This window comes from Drosophila innubila (assembly GCF_004354385.1).
Source record: "Drosophila innubila isolate TH190305 chromosome 3R unlocalized genomic scaffold, UK_Dinn_1.0 2_E_3R, whole genome shotgun sequence".
In the NCBI taxonomy this organism is placed as follows: Eukaryota; Metazoa; Arthropoda; class Insecta; order Diptera; family Drosophilidae; genus Drosophila; species Drosophila innubila.
This window is the reverse complement of record NW_022995380.1, coordinates 3430861-3452666: the sequence shown is the minus strand read 5'-3', so window position 1 is coordinate 3452666 and position 21806 is coordinate 3430861. Positions and strand designations below refer to the sequence as shown.

General features: G+C 39.9%; 2 protein-coding genes across 2 annotated transcripts; both read right to left on the bottom strand.

The window, feature by feature from the left end:
* Nucleotides 1-7334: 7334 nt before the first annotated feature.
* LOC117792406 (indole-3-acetaldehyde oxidase) lies at nt 7335-15039 on the bottom strand. Its single transcript, XM_034632539.1, has 6 exons — nt 14842-15039; nt 13390-14312; nt 13005-13238; nt 9684-11487; nt 7777-8397; nt 7335-7711 (listed from the first exon to the last, which is right to left on the bottom strand). Exons 1-6 carry the CDS (start codon nt 14879-14881, stop codon nt 7530-7532), a joined length of 3804 nt encoding a protein of 1267 aa, XP_034488430.1. The 5' UTR covers nt 14882-15039; the 3' UTR covers nt 7335-7529.
* A 1417-nt stretch (nt 15040-16456) lies between these two features.
* Nucleotides 16457-20783, bottom strand: LOC117792408 (aldehyde oxidase 4). The gene is made up of 6 exons (XM_034632541.1): nt 20571-20783; nt 19779-20513; nt 19320-19553; nt 18814-19258; nt 17727-18761; nt 16457-17664 (listed from the first exon to the last, which is right to left on the bottom strand). Exons 1-6 carry the CDS (start codon nt 20781-20783, stop codon nt 16532-16534), a joined length of 3795 nt encoding a protein of 1264 aa, XP_034488432.1. The 3' UTR covers nt 16457-16531.
* Nucleotides 20784-21806: the final 1023 nt, after the last annotated feature.

Sequence of the window (21806 nt, the reverse complement as noted above, 5' to 3'; positions counted from 1 at the left end):
AATGATCCGCCGGCTGTCGGAATTGCATGATTATGAATAACCACTTAGCATTTGATTAGCAAATAAATGGGTGGAAGTGGAACCAAAGAGCACGTGCTTAAAGTTGAACATGTTATCGTATTATTTACAGAGATAGAATCAGGAAGTAATCCAAATTAATTGATTGGCTTAGTCGCAATTAAAAAATTGAAAGAATTAGATTAGAAAGAGTTGGAAGATAATCTTACTCTGAGCGAAAGAAATATAAATTGTGAAAAGAAACAATCTGCGAAATTAAGTATAACTCTTTTTAGTGAATCGAAAAATAGAATTTGTAAATCTGTACTGTAAATCAGATAAAAATTCTTATATTAAGACAACAAAAATCTTAACGATTTTCGATTTACAGGAAAAAGATATTACTGTAACTACGGTGTTCCAATAAATTAAATGGCTTAGTCTTTATTACAAAAATAAGATAAAAGGTGGCAATCACAAGAGTGGATAAAAGCGACCCTCAGAACAGAATGAATTAGTAATATTTTTAGGAAAAAATCTATACACTTGAAAAAGTTAATATTTAATCTGAATCGATAAAGAAAGGATTAAAGTAGAAAGTGGTCTAGATATTAAAAGACAAATATTTTATTTATTTGCAATACAATATATGGGAAAGTGCATTTACTCCGACTACTATATTTGTGTGAGTTTCAGTTCAATTCTGTACTTGACCAAACAATAAGATATAAGATGGCAGTTACAAGAGTGGAAAAAAGCGACCCCCAGAACAGAAAGAATTAGTAATATTTTTTGGAAAAAATCTATACACTTGAATTAATTAATATTTAATCCGAATCGATAAAGAAAGGATTAGAGTAGAAAGTGGTCTAGATATTAAATAAAATAAAATTAAATAAATATTTTATTTATTCGCAATACAATATATGAAAAAAGTGCAATTACTCCGACTACTATATTTGTGTGAGTTTCACTTTAATTCTGTATTTGACCAACCAATTAAGTTGTTATCTCTGAATCATCTTCCATCAAATCATCACATTATGGTAAGCCACAGAACCCACGGAATGAAAGCCGTGCAATGCGAAAGCCGCATTCAAAGTCCAACTGTCTACAGCTGCTGTGGATGCCTCGAGGCGGCTACGTGTCGTACGTGGGGCACAGTCGAAAACGCGACTGTCAAAATTAAATTAATAAACACAACAATTGGCACGGCTCCGGCCCGGCAAGTAAAGGCAAGGACAGCTCAAGCCAAGCCTGGCCAGACACCAACTGTCCACTCACACGGCGCTGACAACGGGAGATGGCAATCATAAATGAATTTTTTTTTTTTTTTTTTATCAAATTGAGTTTTGGGGCAGTACTCAACTTTTGGTATGCCCTGGGCACGGGCTCGTGTGCGTGCCACAAATGGGGATGGTGGCAAGGACCGTAGCATTTTGTATTAATTACAACATAGCCGCCGGTGAAACCGCTCAGAAAGTTTCAATATTAATGATTACGGGCATTGTGGATAGCTGACGATTGCGGCAATCGGAGTCAGAGGAAACGAACTTGATGAAAATTGTATGCATTCTGTGGTGAAGACTGCATTAAAGTGCATTTAATTCCTTTTAATCATTGCCCAGCCGAAGAATACGTTCTCCAATTTCAATAAGCCAAGACACGTCGTAAATACGAGTGGGAAATTTCTGAGTTCAATGAACCATTGACTTGACACTGTACATATATATAAATGTATTCGTGTATTTCTAAATGAAAACAATTCAATACAAATTATTAAAAATATGCATAAATGTGTTTCTGCGTATTCGGTACAAAAATAAATTATATAAAATTTTATATAAAATGGCATTACAATTGAAATCCGGGTATAATTTTAACTTTTGGTGAGTAAAAAGAAGGTGAACCAAAATGGAATAAATTGAAAACTAGCTAGAATAATATTTATTGGGCCTAAAGGTGAACAGAAAATTGTAATTGTTTCTGCTGATGCCTTAAATATTTTCATTATTTTGTTATTAATTTAAACGTTAATTTGATTTAACAAATATCCCAACTCGGACTCATATCTCATCAATACTTAACTCTATGCATACATTGCTTATTTTATGCTATTTTATTTGATAGTTAATTAATATTATCAATATTAGTAGTATTTGCTTTAATTCTTATTTGCTTATTTTATACAAATGCCTATAAATATGCTACCCACTGTGCTGAATCTCGACTCTAGGATATAACAATAGTCCAATGGCAGCTTTCTTTTCATTGCTTTTAATTTTTTATTTTTTATATTTTTTTTTGGTTTGCGAATCGTGATATCATTGTCCTGCGGCTGTGCGTCTGGTTGGTTATTCCTTTTTGCATATTTGCAGATTGAGTTACGGTTGTTGTCGTTGTCCTTTGCCTCTATCGCCAATGTTAACGTGAACGTTGTCGGCATCGTTGTCATCGCTTATCCATCTGGCCTTCATCAGTATCCTTTTTCGGACTGAGAGTTCGATTTGTTATTGAAAAATCGAATATTGCGTATTTTTATTTAATTACAAACGAAGCGACTGGTTATGAAGTCCCATTTGGACTTAAATTTAATTAAACCCCGCTGCGGGCCAATTGTTTGTGATTTTTTTTTAAATGATGATAGTTGGTACAATCTATACAGCTTTGCTTTTGTAATCTAAAACTGAGGGCCTCAAAGCAGAAAATAATTTTCTATTCTAAAATTGAATTGAATTCGGAAACTGAAACGGAATAAACGTTTGTTTTTCTCTAAGATCATGGCAACTGAAATGACTTTAAACCAACAGCTCGTTCGAGCTCTTGCTTCATTGGCCACTTTAGACTCATTGGGTAAGTTCTCTATTTAAATACTTACTTCAATCAATGTAGTGAAATGTTTTTAGCTTTACGTTCAAGTCTCTGGCAGAACATAGATATCGGAGCTTCTTGCACCCGACCATTGTATAGTGTCAAGTCGGAATTTTGTGGATTCCCTTTTTATTTGAAGTTTGGTCTGGAAAGTCATCGCATTGATACGAACTATGAGTACTCCAATTTCAACTAGAGTTCAGATGGAGTCTCTTCTCTATCTTTAAATAAACTTTAAACTTTTAAATTTAAGGTGAAGGTTTGTTCGAGGGTTGGTTTGGATTTAACTAGCATTGTTTGGCCAGACACTTGAAGCAATTCCTTTCTGTCCTTGTTTGAGTAAACAACGACGAGTGGAGATGCTAAAGGATAACAAAAGCGCCAAGGACATGCACTGGCAGCTCGCAATTTTAATGACATGTATTATAAACTATTTGAAATTCTATATTGTATGTACATATGTGTGCCGTCTGGCAAAAGGATATGAAAAGGATACACGTAGGTATACAAACTATATAGGCGAGACTGCGTAAGTTTATGCATTTGGCTCACGATTTGTGGATTGTCCGTCCGTTGCAGAACGACATTCGTTGCGGCGTAAAATTCAACAACGGGTTTCATGCAGGGCCTGTAAATTATGTTGCCCAAAGGATATGCGCCAGACACACACACACACACATGCACACAATCAACAAGAAACTCAACTAAAATGATGTACTTAATTTCGGTTTTTCTATTTAATAAACTGCATGCAGCGCAACTGCGTCCAATACGTATACGAATACGAAATGCAAATGCAAATGCAAAATCCTTGTCCAGGACGAGGCGATGGAGAGCTGGCTGCACCGCAGGACGTCTAGACGTTGACGTTGCGTCCTCGACGGCGATAAGCATACGCCTGGCGCGGCATTATTATAATACGTGGCCATTATCCGTGCAACGTCGACGATAAATCACACCAGGACATCTTTGTGTATGTGCCACAGGCAGACATGGACACTCCCCGCCATTTCCCCTACTCTCTGCCCAGCTGCAGCACTTGCTCCAGTTTCTGCAGCAGCATCACCATCAGCATCAGCATCAGGAGCAGACGGTTCCCAGCCATATCTGAGGACCTGCATCGCGCGCACGCTCATAAAATGTTGCGCCCGGCGCCCCCAGACGACAAATTTGCTTAGAATTTGAAAAGCATGACACAGACAAAAGCAGCCAAAAAGGATGTCTGAAGTGTAGGGAGCGGTTCAGGGACAGTGGCCAGGATAATGGTGCAGGAAATGGGCGAAAAAGAACTCGAGACCGCTTGCAGTTCTTGGCTAAAAGTGAACCACCCATAGCTGGCTTAGAGCACATTGGGCCATAACAGTTGCAAGTTCAAGTTCAGGACGTGCATGAAATGGAAACCTCTCGCTCATATCCAAGCAACTCACATTGTTGTCAAGTTGAGCTGGAAGCAAGGATACTCAACTCCTGGTGTCTATCCATCTTACTGACCACTTTTGGTACTGTCTCTTCTGACATCTTGGAGCAACTATTTCAATGTCAACCTTTTCTAAACAAGCTGCCCAATTTTTCATCAGTCTCAGTAGTCAAAGGGTTCAAGATTATTATGAAAATGCATGTGACAGACATGTATAGTATGAACATTAGAGTGGGTCAGTTTGTATGTATTAAAAAAATGCACAAAGCGGTTATGGAATTTGTAATCTGCGATGAATTCTAAAAATAATTGCCCAAGAAACGATGGGTCTAAAATCAATATCGAGCTTCCACTTTTTATAGAGAAGTTATAACTATTTCATATATTTGTAATTGTCTGTTAGGTCTAACTTACCTACAAAAAAAGAAAAAAAATTAAAAACCCAAATAGAGGGCGATTTATAATGAATTTAGAGATAAGAATAAGTTGGCGGTCTCTTTTCAATTGAATTCTAGAATTAATGCAAAATGAACTTTTATATTGAAACTTGACAAAAGTGCTTATGCTTAAAATTTAATTTAAAACAAAATAGGTAAGACCGCCAACTAATTCTTACCTCTAAATTCATTTTAATTTTGCTTCTATTTGTAGTTTTTTTGAGTTTTTTTTTTTGGTAAGTTTTACCTAACAGACAGTTTTGCCATACAAAACACATGAAAACCTTTCTCGAAAAAAGTGAAAGCTTGATATTGATTTTAGACATATGGTTTCTTGGGCAGTTCTTCCGCTTTGTCGAGAAAAGAATTGACCCACTCTAATATACAGGCCTGTTCCGGTTTTCACTTTCGGCAAGATTTGTTCTTACTTCAATCTGGAAAATTTTTGCGTATTGAATTCACTTTGAGTTGGTGAATTCAAGTCCAATAAAGTGATTAAATATAATTTTAAAATGTTTAGCCCAAATGCAATATGAAAAAAAATTACATTTTTTAAATCCGATAAAATAGGAAGTGAAAACTGGATCACGCCTGATAGTATGTATAATATTAGTAAATATATATCTGGTCTACATATGTTGCAAAAGAAAATTAATGTAACAATTTTAAATATAAACCCTTGGTTTTTAGGCTGTCATATAGCTTAGGTGCCTTACGATGTACTGTATAAATTTAAAATGAACGAATACTGAATTCGAAAGCTGTTAAAGAAATATTTCTTGATAATTGGGTGGTGGGGGTGGTTTCCGATTTTCGATTGAAAGGATTACAATATAATGAGTATAATCTTAATATATTTTCGCAAAGCTGGAGCTCGAATGACCCATTGGAATAGGTACCGCAATGAGAGCCGTTTCGCACAGGTTCGAATGTTGGTAAACTCATCTATTTTCGATCTCAAGTTTGATTTCCGGAATTCAAAAGTTAAATTTGTTATGGCTTGTAGTATTTTGTTTTTACTCACCATCATGGTTTCAAAAATGTGTTTTCAAGTTCTGAGGAATGAAACGCAATAAATATACCAGCCAAATAAAAAAAAAAAAAACTACTCATATTGATATTTGAACACTGATACTGAGTATCTCGCTGTCGTTAACTTCAGACTGTTCAGTCTCTAGCAGTCTCTGACACTACTTTAATGTCCGCCAATGTCAGCCAGAACTGATCCCTGGACGCGAACTCGACACTGGACTCATGTGCTGCTGGCATTTTATGGAATGCTGTCTGGTGTCTGTTGCCTGCCGAGCTGATGTTGGCCTTCAGACGCTCATAAACAAATGCGAGACCAGTTGCTGGGGAGAGGGGGAGGTGGGAGACGGGAGACGGGAGGGATTGAATGTAGGGCCAGCGTCTAATGTGTTGGGCGTGGCTTTGCATTTATTCGTGTGTAAAATTTTAATTGAAATATACATTTAAGCCAGGCTGGCAGACAGTACAGAAAAAGAGTGAGAGAGAGAGAGCGAGCGAAAGAGAGAGTGAGAGAATGAGAGTACGCGATGAATGTCACTTGTATCTGTATCTGCACAGCTGTGCATCTGCAACTGTATCTGTATCTGTATCTGTAAACGTATCTGTATCTCACACAGTTACGGATGCGCGTGTGCCGCTAATGTTTTCATTTGCATGGCGACAGCATTCAGCTTCCCCCCTTCCTCTCCAACCGTATCATCCCGGAAGCATGTTTGCATGCAAATACGTCCTATGATTATCGAGGATATCCCCGTCTATCCCTCTCTCAGTGTGTCCTTGTCTCGGGGCTTTAACTATTTGTTTTCGTATGCGCTGATTTTGTTCATTCGATTATTCGTTTATTCAGTTATTTTCGTTTATTCTCTTTCAACTTTAAACACAATAAAGATTATACATCGAAAGTACTGCAATTGTTAAAATATTTCTGTAATTGGTTGTAAGGGCTGGGAATTTTAAGAAATGAAAATTGATTTTAATTGCTGAAATATTCTGTATCCACAATCTGCAAAATATAGCCTTGATATTGGTTTAATTTTAATAAATATGTGATAAGTAATGTTGCTGAATGTTTCATTATTCTTATACTCTATAAGAGTTCAGGGGATTCGACAATATTGTCAGACATACTCTACGATTTCACTCAATGAATATTGTCTTCTAAGAAAATGGAGTCTTGTAAAACCAATCCCAGTCTAATTATTATTTCAATTTATGCTTTCGCTCACTAACAGCCTAGTTAGTGAAATGAAAAATAATGATATTAGAACTGACCCAAGCCGCTGGTGTCAATTGACATGCAACCCTCCAGGTTGAACCCCCGTTGTCAAAGAGGATTCACTTAACGCTTCGTGTGGCATAAAATTTCCTGTAAAATAATGTATTTTAAAATTAATGAAGAGCTCCTTCCACGACTCGTGGACATGTACCGGGTGGGGGGATGTGCACTGCTGGTGTTGAGGTGTTAAGCATTAAGCAGGGGAAAAAATAAAAGAAGAGAACAGGAAAATGTAAATGCCTTTGGGGTGAGCCACTTGCCCACTTGGCCACTTGGACGATAGCCGCGACAATGAATGTCATTTGGATTTGCCTTGGATAAGTTTCTAATTTATTGCGAAAAAAAACACACACCTTGTTGTCTACTTAGTTGGTTATACATATATTACTTGTATAGCGATTCTTGAGTATGCTTTCTTATCGGAGCATACCCATCGGCGCTTTTGTGGCCACGTGCCGCTTCTCACGCGCTGCCTTTGACTTGGGGTCATCGGGGCATGGCCTTAGCTTAGGCGGAGCTGACCGGGCTCAGTGCCAGCGTGCAGGACGAGCAGCTCGGGTGTCATGGGCGCATTTAGTGTAACCCAGGACTTGGGCAGACCGGCATCGTCTCGTGCAGATTGGAGTGCCTGCTGTAGGGCAAAGGCCACGGCAACGGCCAAGCAAATCGCTGGTTCACCCGTAGCTAAGGAATGATAAAACATGGCATTAAACGAGAGGGAGGGAGGGAGGTAGAGAATGATTGCTTACCCTTTGATCTCATGAATCCTGCTTTGTTGGGACTTTTGGGCAACAGCTCGATGCGCAAATCAATTGGAATATCCTTGGCACCCGGCGGTTTGTAGTTCCACGTGCGATTCGTCAGGCATTCACCAGTCTTTTTGTCCACCACAATCTGTTCGGATGTCCAGTAACCTAGGCCCATTATGAAGGCACCTTCGATCTGACCAATGTCCACATTGGGATTCAAACTCTCGCCGGTATCCTCCAGGATGTCTGCACGATTGATCAGATAGTTGCCTGTTAGCACATCCAATTCCACCTCGATCAGACCCAGTCCACACACGGAATATGGCTCCATATCTCCCTGTTTACACTGATCGCTGGCTATCAAGTTAATCTTGCGTTCAAAAGCCTCGTTGATCAGCTGCTGCCAGTCGGCTGGCTTCAACTCCTCCTTGAGGGGTTCCAATCGGGAGTTTAGAGTTTCGCAGGCCTTACGTACGGCATAGCAAAGGGTCTCACTGCCTACAGCACCTCCTGTGACCATGGCGTTGGCTCCGTTGATCGTGTCGCTGGTCTCAATACGCACTTGCTCCACATTAATGCCCAGGGTATGGGCAACGACCTGTGCAATCTTTGTGTTCATACCTGAAAAAGAATTAAAACAGATAGTATACATGTAGGAAATATTGCGAACCATTTTAATCAGTGACGGTAAATAGTGACTATTTTGTTTTTTTTTTTCAATTAAAAAAATCATTCACTTCTAGTAACTACCAAAATTGTTCATTAAGATTATCTATGCAGTTTCATCATGACCTTAAAATTTATGATCTTTATTATTTTACTTATAAAATATTGATTACTTTTGGGCAAAAAAAAAATAAATTTTATAAAATAATGATTATTTTTTGAGTTTTATTTTATTGATTATTACTTGAGTTTCATTTTCTTGCTCATTAATAAAACTCAAGATGTTATTTTGACTAGGAATATATATACATTTTTGCTATATTCCTTATAAAACGTCAAAATAGCAACTTGAGTTTTGTTTAGTCTCAAAAATAATGAATATTTTTCAGTTTTAATTATTGCTAAAAAGTAATTATAAGTAAAATAATAAAAATCAAAAATAATGATTATTTCTTGAGTTTTATTTAATTGATTATTACTTGAGTTTAATTTTCATGCTCATTAATAAAACTCAAGTTGTAATTTTGACTAGGAATATATGTATATATAAACTTTTGCCATATTCCTTATAAAAAGTCAAAATAAAAACTTGAGTTTAACTTTTGCTCAAAAATGAGGATTATTGTTGAGTTTTATTTTTTTGCTCAAAAGTAATTATAAGTAAAATAATAAAAATCAAAATAATGATTATTTCTTGAGATTTTTTAAATTGATTATTATTGTTATTATTGTAGTTTTGACTAGGAATATATAGCTAAACTTTTGCCATATTCCTTATAAAAAGTCAAGATAATAACTTGAGTTTGACTTTCGCTCAAAAATAATGATTATTTTTGAGTTTTATTTTTTTGCTCAAAAGTAATTTTAAGTAAAATAATAAAAATCAAAAATAATGATTATTTTTGAGTTTTTTTTTCGCTCAAAAGTAATTAAAAGTAAAATAATAAAAATCAAAAATAATGATTATTTCTTGAGATTTTTTAAATTGATTATTATTGCTATTATTGTTATTTTGATTAGGAATATATATATAAACTTTGCCATATTCCTTATAAAAAGTCAAAATAACAACTTCACTTTTGTTTTGGCTCAAAAGTAATGATTATTTTTTAGTTTTTTAATTTATGCTCAAAAGTAATTATAAGTAAAATAATAAAAATCAAAAATAATGATTATTTCTTGAGTTTTATAATAAAACGTATAATGATTTCAGTCTCTGCTTTTAATATATTGTAACCTACCTTGACCCATTTCAATGCCTCCATGGGCGACGACAACGGTGCCATCGCTATGATAGATGGTCACCGTGGCCGGATACTGTCCAAAGTAACCAATCTGATACTCCATAATGCTGAGGCCAAGTCCACGTTTGCGCCAACGGTGCTCTTTGTTGTAGGCAATGATGTCGGCACGTCGCTCCCGATAGAGAGTGCTCTTCAGGAATTTGGGCATCATGTCGCCCATTTTGTGAGATGGCAAAATGTTGGCATAGCGCACATCCGCCGGATCCAAGCCCGTCTCGAATGCAATATGCTCTATGATGTTCTCCATCATGGCAATGCCCTCGATGGAGCCGGGTGCACGACAGGCCGTGTTAGTTGGCGAATCCGAGAGTACCATAAAGCCATCGAGCTTGTAGTTGTCACTGAACTCGTAGCAGTTCTTCGATAGCAGTACTGCATGGCCCATGGGCGACTCGTTCTCCAGATAGCCGGCATCCTGGTAGAATCGACTATTTATACCCACAATCTTGCCATTGCCCTGGACAAAGAAATCATAGTCACAGTGGAAAGCCCAACGCTTGCCTGTGGTCGTCATTATGGACTCCAGAGATTGTGCAAAGCGCACCGGACGATTGAGCTTATGGGCGGCCAATGCGGCTGCCACAGCTGCCAAGTTGCAGCGTGTGGCCTTGCCGCCATAGCCGCCGCCAATGCGACGGGTCTTCACCTGCACCTCGTTACTCCTGAGCTTCAGGACATTGGAAATGATATCTTGGGTGAGGTCCATCCACTGCGTGGCTGCGTACACCTGCAGTCCGCCTTCGAAGGGCAGCGCCACAGTCGTTTGTGGCTCCATAAAGTAATGATACTGCAGTCCCATGTCCAGTTTGCCACTTCCCTGAATCTCAAATGGTTCCAGCAACTCCAACTTGTCGATTAACGATTTAACAGGGTGTTTGATGCGATCACCAGCGACAGCAGCCTCCAGGACATGCTTCATGCTAGGAAATATTTCCTCAGAGCCACCCTCGTAGCTTAGCTTCACCAGCTCCGCGGAGCGTTGAGCCAGAGCATTGGAAGTAGCCAAGATCATGCCTATGGGCTGATTATGGAACTTAAGGGGGCCTGTGGCAAATAGCTCTTCATCATGCTTAAAGAAGAAGTCATCCTTAGTCTTAGGACCCAGATTATTGGGCCCAGGAATGTCCTTGGCGTCGATATAGGCCACCACGCCAGGCAGCGTTAAGGCAGCCGAGGTATCCACCTTGGTGACCCGGGCACCTACTCGTTTACCCGTCACAAAGGCCGCCCACAGTTGATTGTGTTGAGTGGGCAGATCGTTGGCATATGTTGCCTCACCCGAACATTGAATGAGACCCTCGTGCTTCTCCGTCGGCTTTGTTACCGGATAATGTTGTTCAAAGGTCTCAAAGCTCTGCTGACCCTTCGATACGGGACGCTTTAGCAGGGAGCCGCCCGTTGTGTGACGACTGGCCAGGATCTGTTGTTTCTGCACGGCGGCTTTTAAGAGAAACTTGTAGAGCAAACCGCATGCCAACTTGAGTCTATAAGCGGGTGAGGCATCCGGTAAGACCTCATCCGGTTGCAGCAAGGCTGAAAGCTTGCTAAAGACCTGCTCCAGCAAGGCATTGTCAAAGGGATTACGTCCGACCAGCAGCTCCTCAATGGCCTTGGCATGCACAAAGTCCGGCCGAATGCCACCAAAGCAGATGCGTGCAGTCTTCACCTTCGAACCTGCGTCGAGTTCTAGAAGAAAGGCTGCATTCACATAGGCATGAGCATTCTGGGCACGCGGCATGATCTGTGTAAAACAAGAATATAATTGTAGATGATTTACTATACGAAAATTTGAATGAAAAAATTAAGAAAACAAAATTAGGAATCCAATAAAGGAATCCTATATTAGGAAACCAAAATGAGGAATACTGTTTTTAGGAATTAAAAAGTAGCAAAACAAAAATTAGGAAAATAAAAAATTAGAAAAAACAAACCCAATTGGAAAAATAAAAATTAGGAAGAACTAGTTGGACGGAGCTACACCCCGTACTCACCATGGAAAAAGCTAAGACTGCTAAATATACAAAAATATTTGACGCCCTTGCAGAGAACTGTATTACATTTTCGACTACTTGTTTCAATGGCAGTTATATGATATAGTGGTCTGATTTAAACCAACTCCTGTTAGGATGTATAAGACTAACTTAAATGCATATTCTATAAGTTTGGTTATGATATCTCATAAAACTAAAAAGTTTTAAACACTAAGACTTGATTTTCGACCGATCGGTCCTATGACAGCTATATGATACAGAGGTCCGATCGAAAAAAGAAACAAGCTTGATCTGCCTGCAATATAGAGGAATCTACATACCAAGTTTTGTGTCACTAGCTTTTAAATTGTTCTCATAATTTGGGTATGTAATTTTCTTTGTCAATTTTTAGGTGGTAAAGGGGGCGTGGCCGAATTCTGAAACAAACTTGATCTGCTTGCAATATAGAGGAACCTACATATGAAGTTTGATGTCTCTAGCTCTTATAGTCTCTGAGATGTATTTGTTCAAACAAACAGACGGACAGACGGACGGACGGACGAACATTGCTATATCGACTCGGCTATTGATGCTGATCAAGAATATATATACTTTATAGGGTCTGCCACGCCTCCTTCTGCCTGTTACGCACATATTCGTTAAAGCAAACCCAATAGACCCCTGTACTTTTTTTAAGTACGCGGTCTAAAAATTTAAAAAATCGCGCTATTTTTGATCAAATATTTTTGATTTTGGATTTTGAACCTTTGCCTATTAGCAAAAAGGCAACATTTTGTCGAACCATTTATTTTAAAATCAATAAGGTCTACATATAAATGTTGTGTACCACCTTGTTTAAAAATTCAAAAAATTCATCATTTGTGTGTTCGACGTATGATTTTAATAGCGATGTTAGACGACCGACCGTTACGAAATAGAGCTATTGGAAAAATAAATAAATAGTTATAAAATATATAACTATTCGAAAGAAAACTCAACCAAACACAGAAAAATCAAAGCTACTTTTGAATTTACTAATTTTTGTCTTCCAAATTTTTTTCTCATAATTTTTGGTATCCTTTTTTTTGTCTTATGTATTTTAATATTTTTTTAGATGAAATTCCTAATTTATGATTCCTATTTTTTTCCCCTATTTTGGATTTTTTGTTTTTGTTTTTTTTTTTCAATTTTTTTGTAATTTGTGAAAAAAAAATTTCGGAATTCGTATGAGATACCGTTGTAGATAGGTAGATGATTGGCTAGAGAAGCTAACTAGTCCATCACTTACCTTATATGAGTCGAAGAGCACTTGCTGCTTTGATAAGGCGGGCAGCACAAATCCACGTATGATTTTGCCTTGCATTGGGGTCTTCAGATAGTCGGCCAGGCTGACAGTTTGCTGCTTCTCTGCAGACTCCTGAATGATCACCTGGGCGTCCAATGCTTCCAGTACAATAAACACATCCGAGGGGAACTCGGGGTGGGCATGCTTAATGGACAGGTTGCCTGCCAAGGTGCCGACCTAGATGAATGTCAAAACAAATGTCTTAGATAGTTGGGAAATCGAAAACACTCGTAGAAATACTTAAGATTAGATAAAAGTATACTGGGTCTTATCAATGAGACGATAACAAACTGAAACTGTGCCAGCTAAATGGCGACTTAAAACTCACGTTGCGCACTGGCACATTGGCAATCCAGTCCAGGTGCAACCAAACTTGTGACAGGTACTCAAACCCGGCTGTTTGCTCCAGCTTACGGCAGATGTCCATGGTCTCAGTGAGACTCAGATTGCCACCCAAAGTTAATCCCTTATCGGTCACGCTGTAACCCCTTAGCTCTTTCAGGGCACGGACATCAATGAAAGCCTTGATCTCCGCGCTGCGTCTGTAGATACCATGAGCGGTGTTACCGCCCACAAGCATGTAGGGTAGCTGCTCCTTGGCAGCATCTTGCAGCGCCTTGAAGAGATCGGACAGTGTCTGAGGCCAGGACCAGCGACTGCCATCAGCATAGACCTGAACGCTTCTCTGCTGACCCTTCTTGCAGCTGCCGGCACAGAGCTCTCCCGTTTTGGGGCATTGCTTCTTGCTCAAATCCTCAATGTCTGCACACTCGGCGGGCACCTGAATGTTGCTGTCCACGGCAAAGGACTTCATGGCATCCAGAATGGGACGGTAGCCAGTGCAGCGACAGATGTTGCCACCAAATGCATTCTCCACCTCGGCCATGGTCACCTTACCGGCCTGAGACTTGAGCAATGCGTACATGTTCATCACGAATCCCGGCGAGCAATATCCACATTGGGTACCATTCATTTTAGTCAGGCGTTGCTGTATGGCATGATATCCCTTGCGCTTGTCTCCTAATCCTTCCGAGGTGGTCACCTCCAGACCCAAACAGCTGTTCAACAGTGTCAGACATGAGTTAACCGCCCATGTGCAGAGTTCTCCCGTCACCGGATGAACTCCACTCAAGGCACAAACGCAGACACCGCAGCCGCCCTCTTGGCACATGAACTTGGTGCCCGTGAGACCAGCATGCTCACGGATAAACGTATTCAGGCTGATGTCAGCGGGAAGATTTGCGAAGTTAACTAAATAAATGATCAAATTGCAATGGGTTACATAAGTGTTAGAAAGAATTGTATAATAATTGATACTGTCGAATATATACGATTTAACTAATTTAATTGCCTATACTGTGTATTTTAAAAATTCCTATAGTAAGATCTTTCTCACGCTTAAGTTGAGCGTTAAATTATAAACACGTAACATCTTAATTTTCTGCTTAGAAGAGCGAAATTCTGTAATAGCTGTATTTACTATGTAGCCTGAAACTTTATTAAATTTATTATTCATTCCTTAATTACTTACATTAAAGAAAATAAATTATTAGGTAATTGTGGAACAGTGCTGGTTTTTGATTGTGATTGTGAGATAGGTAAGGCACATAGAGTCTCGAAGCTGAGCACACTCGACTGAGTTTTTTGTAGTGATTTAACTTTTTTTTTCTTTCTCTCTCTCTCTTTCTCTCTCCATCTCCTCCCTCAACACTTTTTGGTTACTTTAACCACTCGTGTTTATATTTGTATATATAAAAATCGAATAAATCTATTCACATACCTTCATAGTTATCTCCATTGATCGTAATACTTTCCGACATTATCTTTCCTTGTGTTTATATAATCGGAAAATACTTTAAATGTTTGATTGCTATTAAACTGTTCTGGAATGTATTTCACAATGCGCAGAACAATTAAATACACAATTATAGTATATAGTAATAATCTACGATTCTAATGCTCGTCCAACGCTGGATTCAACTTTACTGTGGCCTACGGCCCACGGTCTATCGCTTTTATTTGACGAACCAGCTATCATTAACACTCGCACTCAAAATAGTTTTTCGTCAAGTTCAAGTGCGAGCGTGAGAACGCTCATTTCGTTGTGCTCGATAATTATAATTGCATAAATTTTTTTGCTCTCCATTAAGTCGTATTTTTTTTTCGTTCACTTTTTTCCTCTCTCACTCTCTCACTCTCTCTCTCTTCATCTCTCGCTCTCTCTCTCTCTCTCTCTCTCTGTCTCTATTGTGCTCTTCTTTTTTAATGAAAACTTCAACCGACGCCGGCTTATCGCTTTGTATTGCAGTTGTTGCTTTTTTCTTTAAATAATTTTTGTTTTGATTACGCTTCTAAACAAATCGACCAAAAGCTCTACCTACTCTCGCGTGTCTCTCTAAGAATTGAAAACATTAAATAGTTTAACGTATACAGGTTTTGTATCATAATGTAGAATTTGCTTACGATTTTTTTTCTGTTTAACCATTTAACTTTAACTGACGGACGACAGCTCGCGCAAGTGACGAAAACAGCACGAAGGGTGCGAAAGCGACTAGTAATATATACAGCTCACAATGGAAATTTGCTACGACTGTCCGATCAGATCGAGTTATTTACCGATCCAAAGGTTAAGCCCTAACTAACAAAATGTTATACTAAAAATTTTGCTAACTTACCTGGTGCAAAATAAAAATGATTGCAGCTAATTTGGCCGTTAGAGCTTTTTGGTAAAATTTTTTATTTTTAATAATTTTTATAAAAAAATACTCGTTGATTGATACCTTGATCACGACAACTAGTTCAAAAGATAATGAAATTTGAAATTTTTAGTAACCTTTCAAAAATGATGTGAAAAGATAATGAAATAATATTGTCTGTTAATTTAATTACCTAAATATTATCTCTTTCAATAATTACTTGTTAAGTCCTCAATGAACATTTTTAAAAGACATAAGTATGGCTTTTTATATATATGGCCAAGTTACACTGGAAGCGAAACGACCGCGGAATGAATAACTCCATATAAAAAAAAAACCGAAACCTTTTTTTACGAATTTTTTTTTTTTAATGGAGTTGTCATTCCGCGGTCGTTTCGCTTCCAGTGTAACTAAATGTAAATCTCTTTTTCTCACTCAATGAAAATTCTGGAAGGACAACAGAGATCTAAAATCTTTTTTTTTTGGCATTATGATGGCTTTTTGTGGAATTCTAACTGCAAGTGCGTCAACTTCGGGGTTAAAACTCGCACTTTCGTAAGATATCTCAACCCAACTCATTGGTTGTGTATTAGGTATTGTCTGCTACATTCTGCTTAACTCTGGTGGAAATCTGACTACTATATCATATTCCTGACATCCGGTTAATTATCTTCGATGTTTCAATATAAAAAAAGTGGATAATAAGAATACATTTTATTATGTAAACAACAATTCAAATCCTTAATTCCCTAAGTATGTAACATAGTTTTAAATCTATTGAAGTGCAAACTGATGTACTTCGCTTCCTGCCGATAGAACCACCGTCTCTGGTGTGGTGGGTGCACCGAGGCGAACCCATTCCCTGGGTAGTCCAGCGTCCTCTCTGGCAGATTGTATTGCATGCTGCATAGCAAAGAGCACGCCGACGGCCAAACAGAAGGCTGGCTCACCGGTTGCTTTGGAGCGTAAGAAACCAACAGGATTGGGGCTCTTCTGCAGCAGCTCGATTCGAAAATCAATGGGTATATCCTTGGCACCCGGCGGATGATAGTTCCAGGTGCGATTAGTGAGAATGCGACCCGTCTGTCGGTCGTATAGCAAGAGCTCTGTAAGGTAGTAGCCCAACCCCATGACGAAGGCACCCTCTACCTGTCCAACATCAACGTTGGGACTGAGACTCTCGCCTGCATCTTCTAGGATATCCACACGGCGAATCAAGTGATTGCCCGTCAGAATGTCCAGCTCCAACTCACTAAGACTCAAGCCAAATACACTGTAATTGGGTTGATCTCCCATTTTAAAAGACTCCGTTGCAATCAGACTGATCGATTGGTTGAATGCCGCTTCAACTACCTGCTCCCACTTGGCTTTCGGGCCCAACTTTTGCTTTACCGGCTTCAGTCGCTGCTTTAAAGTGTTGCACGCTTTACGTACTGCGATCCCAACAACTTCGCTAGCCATGGAATTGGCTGTCACAAATGCATTAGCCCCCATGATCGTATTGGTGCTCTCCACCCGTACACGCTCCAATGGTACTTCCAGGGTGAATGCAGCCACTTGAGCTACCTTTGTATTTAGGCCCTGACCGATCTCAATGCCACCATGGGAGATTACCACAGATCCATCTGCGTGATAAATGGCCACTGTCGCTGGATAACAGAGGGCAATGTTAACACTTACAGGGAACTCCATCAACGACAGTCCAAGTCCCCGCTTACGCCATCGGTTCTGGGCATTGAACAAGTTGATCTCATCTCTTCGCTTTCGATATTCCGTGGAGGCTAAGAATCGAGGCAGCAACTGTACCATTTTGTTGCCTGGTCGCAGATTTACTAGACGAGCATCCGCCGGATCTAGTTTGCAAGCAAAGGCAATGTGCTCCAGTACCGTTTCCGTCATTGCAATGCCTGTTGTGGGTTCAATTAATTAATAACTAGTAATAATTCAGTTAAATGATCTGTGGGCTTACCCTCTGCTGTTCCTGGAGCACGACACCATGTGGAGCTTGGCGCGTCTGTTCTGATTGCTGTACCCCTTACTTTAAAGTTCACGTTGGTTAGATTGTAGACATTTGGAAGTGCTGGCCTGGTCAGGAAGTCAACAACATTCTCATTGAGAGTGCAACCCGCATCCTCGTAATAGTTGTTGGTTAGAAGTCGAATCAATCCATTAGCACGAACTTGAAACTCATAATCAGAGCGACAGGCCCATCTCTTGCCATTACACTCCATCATGGATTCAATAGTTTGCACAAAACGCGCAGGTCGATTCAATTTGTATGCAACTAGAGCACAGGCGCAGGCTAATTGATTACCGCGGGTCACCTTCGCGCCATAGGCACCACCCACACGACGCACCTGGAGCTGCACCGCATTTGCCTCCAGCTTAAGCATACGCGAAATGCTAGCCTGCGTCACATCCATCCATTGAGTGGCGCAGAACACCTGAAGACCCTCCTCGACAGGCACCACTATTGTGGTCTGTGGCTCAAGGGTGAAGTGGTACTGCGACTCCAGCTCTAAAATGCCGCGTCCTATTACATCGCCAGCCTCTGGCATTGGTCTTGAGACGTCCTCAGTTTTCGTGGTCATTATCTTAATACGATCCTCTGCCTTATCTGCCAGCACAGCTTTCATACTAGTGTAGATCTTCACCTGGCTATTGACATAGGTCACCTGAACCAAGGTAGCTGCATAGACAGCCACATCGTGGGTCAGCGCAGCGATTACACCCAGAGGCTGATCGTAATACTTGACAGGTCCAGCGACAAAGATCTCCTCCGGTTCATCAGAAAGTAACGTCGTGTTGTTGAAGTTGTTGTCGCCAGGAATATCCTGCAGTGTATAGAAGGCCACCACACCCTTGCACTGGAGGGCAGCTCTAGCATCGACCCGTTCGATTGTGGCACCAACTCGCTTAGCGGTGACGAAGGCACAGTGTACAGCATTAGAATTAGTCAACAGATCGTTCATGTACTTGGCCTCACCGGAACATTGAACGAGGCCTAAAAGAAGGAATAATTTAAATTTAAAAATGCAAGACTCTTAAGGACTTACCCTCCAGTTTCTGCACCACCTGGGTAACTGGATAGTTCTTGGGTATGGTCTCAAATGTCTGCTTTCCCGAGGAAAGTGGACGTTCAAGCAACTGTCCACCGCTGCGTAGACGCTCCTTGACGACTTCCTTAGGCGCTGAGCCTAACAGAAACTTGTAGAAGAGAGAGCAGGCCAGTTTCTCCCGGTATTCAGGAGAAGCCTCCGGGGGCATTTCCACTGGCTGCAGACTCGTTAGGAGCTCTCCGAAAACTTGCGCCACTGTGGCGCTGTCGTAAAGATCGCGACTCACTAAGGACTGCTCTGCATTCTGTGCATGCACAAAGCCAGGACGAATGTTTCCGAAGCAAAGACGAGCCGATGCGACTATGCGATGTTGGATATTACGCCATTCAATGAGGAATCCAGCATTGACATAGGCATGAACGTTCTGAGCACGAGAAAGGATCTACAAGAAAATGAGACGATCAGATTTTCAGACGATCGATTAAGTGCACTTTTGAACTCACCTTGTAGGTGTTGAACAAGTATTTATCCTTGGGGTAGGATCTGAGCAGAAAGGCACCAATGACCAATTTGGGGCTGGGGTCTTGTAAATAAGCCAATAGACTCACAACTCTCTGAGTATTCGCATTCTCGTGCACTATGACCTGGACATCCAGAGTCTCAAATGTGATGAACACATCCGAAGCGAATTCTGGATGTTGCTTCTTGATGGAAATGTTTCCCGCAAGAGTTCCGTTCTGAAAGTTAACATGCGTTAGTTAGTTAGTTGTTGTGATTAGTGACGTAACATAATACTTGCAGCGCTGGAAATCAATTAAATAAATTTAAAAAAAATAATACGTTAAAAGTAATACTTAATTCCTATTGCATAGCATCACGACTTGGAATACTTTGAAATCACTTTCTCTCGCTGACAAAACAAGTTTTGAACTGGATCATCTGGATTTATGGCAAGCACTTACATTTCGCACAGGCACGTTTGCGATCAGGTTGAAGTGCTTCCACAATTGTGCACAATACTCGAAGCCGGAGCGACTCGCGGCTTGTTGGAAGACCTGCATCGCCTCTGTCAGCGACATGTTGGCGCCCAGTAGCAGGTGGTCTGACTCGATGCTATGCTGCTTCAAGTCCGGCACCATGTTGACATCGATGTAGTGCTGTATATTTTTTGGACGCCTGTATACGCCATGCGCTGTATTGCCCGCCACCATGATGTACTCCTCTCCTATGGGCACCTGGTCTAGGGCATTAAACAGCTCCGCCAACGTCTTGGGCCAATACCAATGACAGTTGTCCTGCACTTGTAGCATTTTCCGGGAGCAGTTTCCACTGGAGCATTGTCCAGTACGTGGACAAATCAATTCGAAGGAGTCCTCAATATCCACACAATCCGCTTGCACTTCAATATTGCTGTCCGCGGCAAAGGATTTCATGGCATCCAGTATAGGTCGGTAACCGGTGCAGCGACATATGTTGCCTCCGAACGAGTCCTCCACCTCAGACATGGTCACCTGACCTCCGTTGCCCTCCATTAGCGCGTACATGTTCATAACGAATCCCGGGGAGCAGTATCCACACTGGGTTCCATTGAGCTTGGCCAGACGCTTCTGTATGGGATGATATCCGCTGCTCTTGTTACCCAGTCCCTCGTCGGTTATAATGTCCACATCATTACAGGTATTGAGCAGCATCAGGCACTTTGAAAGTAGAGCTTCTTTAAGATAGAATCCATTCAACTGTATGTTTCAGCTTACCGAGTTGACGGCTTGAGTTTTTATGTCACCAGTGATGGGATGACGGCGTTGAATGGCACAAACGCAGGAGCCACATCCGCCCTCTAGGCACATGTACTTGGTAGCCGTCAGGTGGAGATGTTCCCTCAGGAAGGTGTTGAGGGTGATGTCCGCAGCGTAGTCCGCTGGATGCACCTCGTACGGAAAGCCATTCACATTGAACTTGATACTCATCCTAACTGAGTTGGCAGCCAATTGCCAAGTGCCGCACTTTTGGCCAGTCGCCTCTATTTAAAGCACCGGCTAAAACCTGATTAGCAATAATTAGCCAAAAGCTAAACTGGTTCATAGCGATAACCAAAAACCATATAACTAAACACTGCGCAAAAACTCCATCAATTTGTCAAAGAAATAAATTAAAGCTTGCTTTGCTGTCGAAGTATTTTTTTTTTTTTTTAGACTCTTTACTGAGGATTTCTCTTATCAGAACTAAGAGCTTCAAATTATTGCAACTCCGGTTGATGATTTTTGCATTATTTGTTTACAGCTCGACTTAGATAAACTGGAAATGTAAGGTATTATTTGCGTAGTATTTACAATGCACTAAACAAAAATTACTTGCATCGAAGCTCTAACGAATTTTAGGTAATTGGTGACAAAAAAATGTTTAATTTAACCATAAAATTGTTTACTTTGCTTTAAATTTATTTAAATGGTGTTGAACACTTTGTATATTTCAAGTGTATTTTATTTATATTTTAATTATTCAACTTAATTTACGAGCAACCTTTTTGGCTTAAAGAGAGCTATTGACAATACAATTGTCACTCTGAATGAATATGGCTTTTAAGACAAAAGTGCAATATCGTCAGAAAGAGTAACATAAATAAATTCGAATGACGCTGCAGTTAATATGCTCATTATTAATGCTGAACCATATATGTACGAGTATAAGTATAAGTATATATTTTATTTTATTTCCAATAAAATTACTTAATTTCATTCATAAAACAAGTATGCTTTAGAAGAGGTGCTCGACATTTAGATGCCCAGTATCCATATCATCGCAGCTGTTCTACTTATTTAATCATCATAAAAGAAATAAAAATTACGACATGCAAAAATGAGTACAAAATATATATAAAGAGATTGTTCGGCCATTGGTCACGATCAGAAATAATTTACGCAATCGGTGATGCCTCTCTGCCTTTCACATCGATTTGCAGGGTATAAACCAGATTTAGTTGAGCGGCTAAG

Bases quoted from the DNA above. Each gene is read 5' to 3' on its own strand.
- LOC117792408 (XM_034632541.1), bottom strand. From the start codon at position 20,783: ATGAGTATCAAGTTCAATGTGAATGGCTTTCCGTACGAGGTGCATCCA. The intron at 18,762-18,813 runs GTAAGTCCTTAA...TCCTTCTTTTAG, and splicing joins GGTGGTGCAGAAACTGGAGG to GCCTCGTTCAATGTTCCGGT. The intron at 17,665-17,726 runs GTAAGCCCACAG...AACCCACAACAG, and splicing joins TGCTCCAGGAACAGCAGAGG to GCATTGCAATGACGGAAACG.
- LOC117792406 (XM_034632539.1), bottom strand. From the start codon at position 14,881: ATGTCGGAAAGTATTACGATCAATGGAGATAACTATGAAG. The intron at 14,313-14,841 runs GTATGTGAATAG...TCATTTATTTAG, and splicing joins CAATGGAGATAACTATGAAG to TTAACTTCGCAAATCTTCCC. The intron at 11,488-13,004 runs GTAAGTGATGGA...TGTTTTACACAG, and splicing joins TGCTCTTCGACTCATATAAG to ATCATGCCGCGTGCCCAGAA.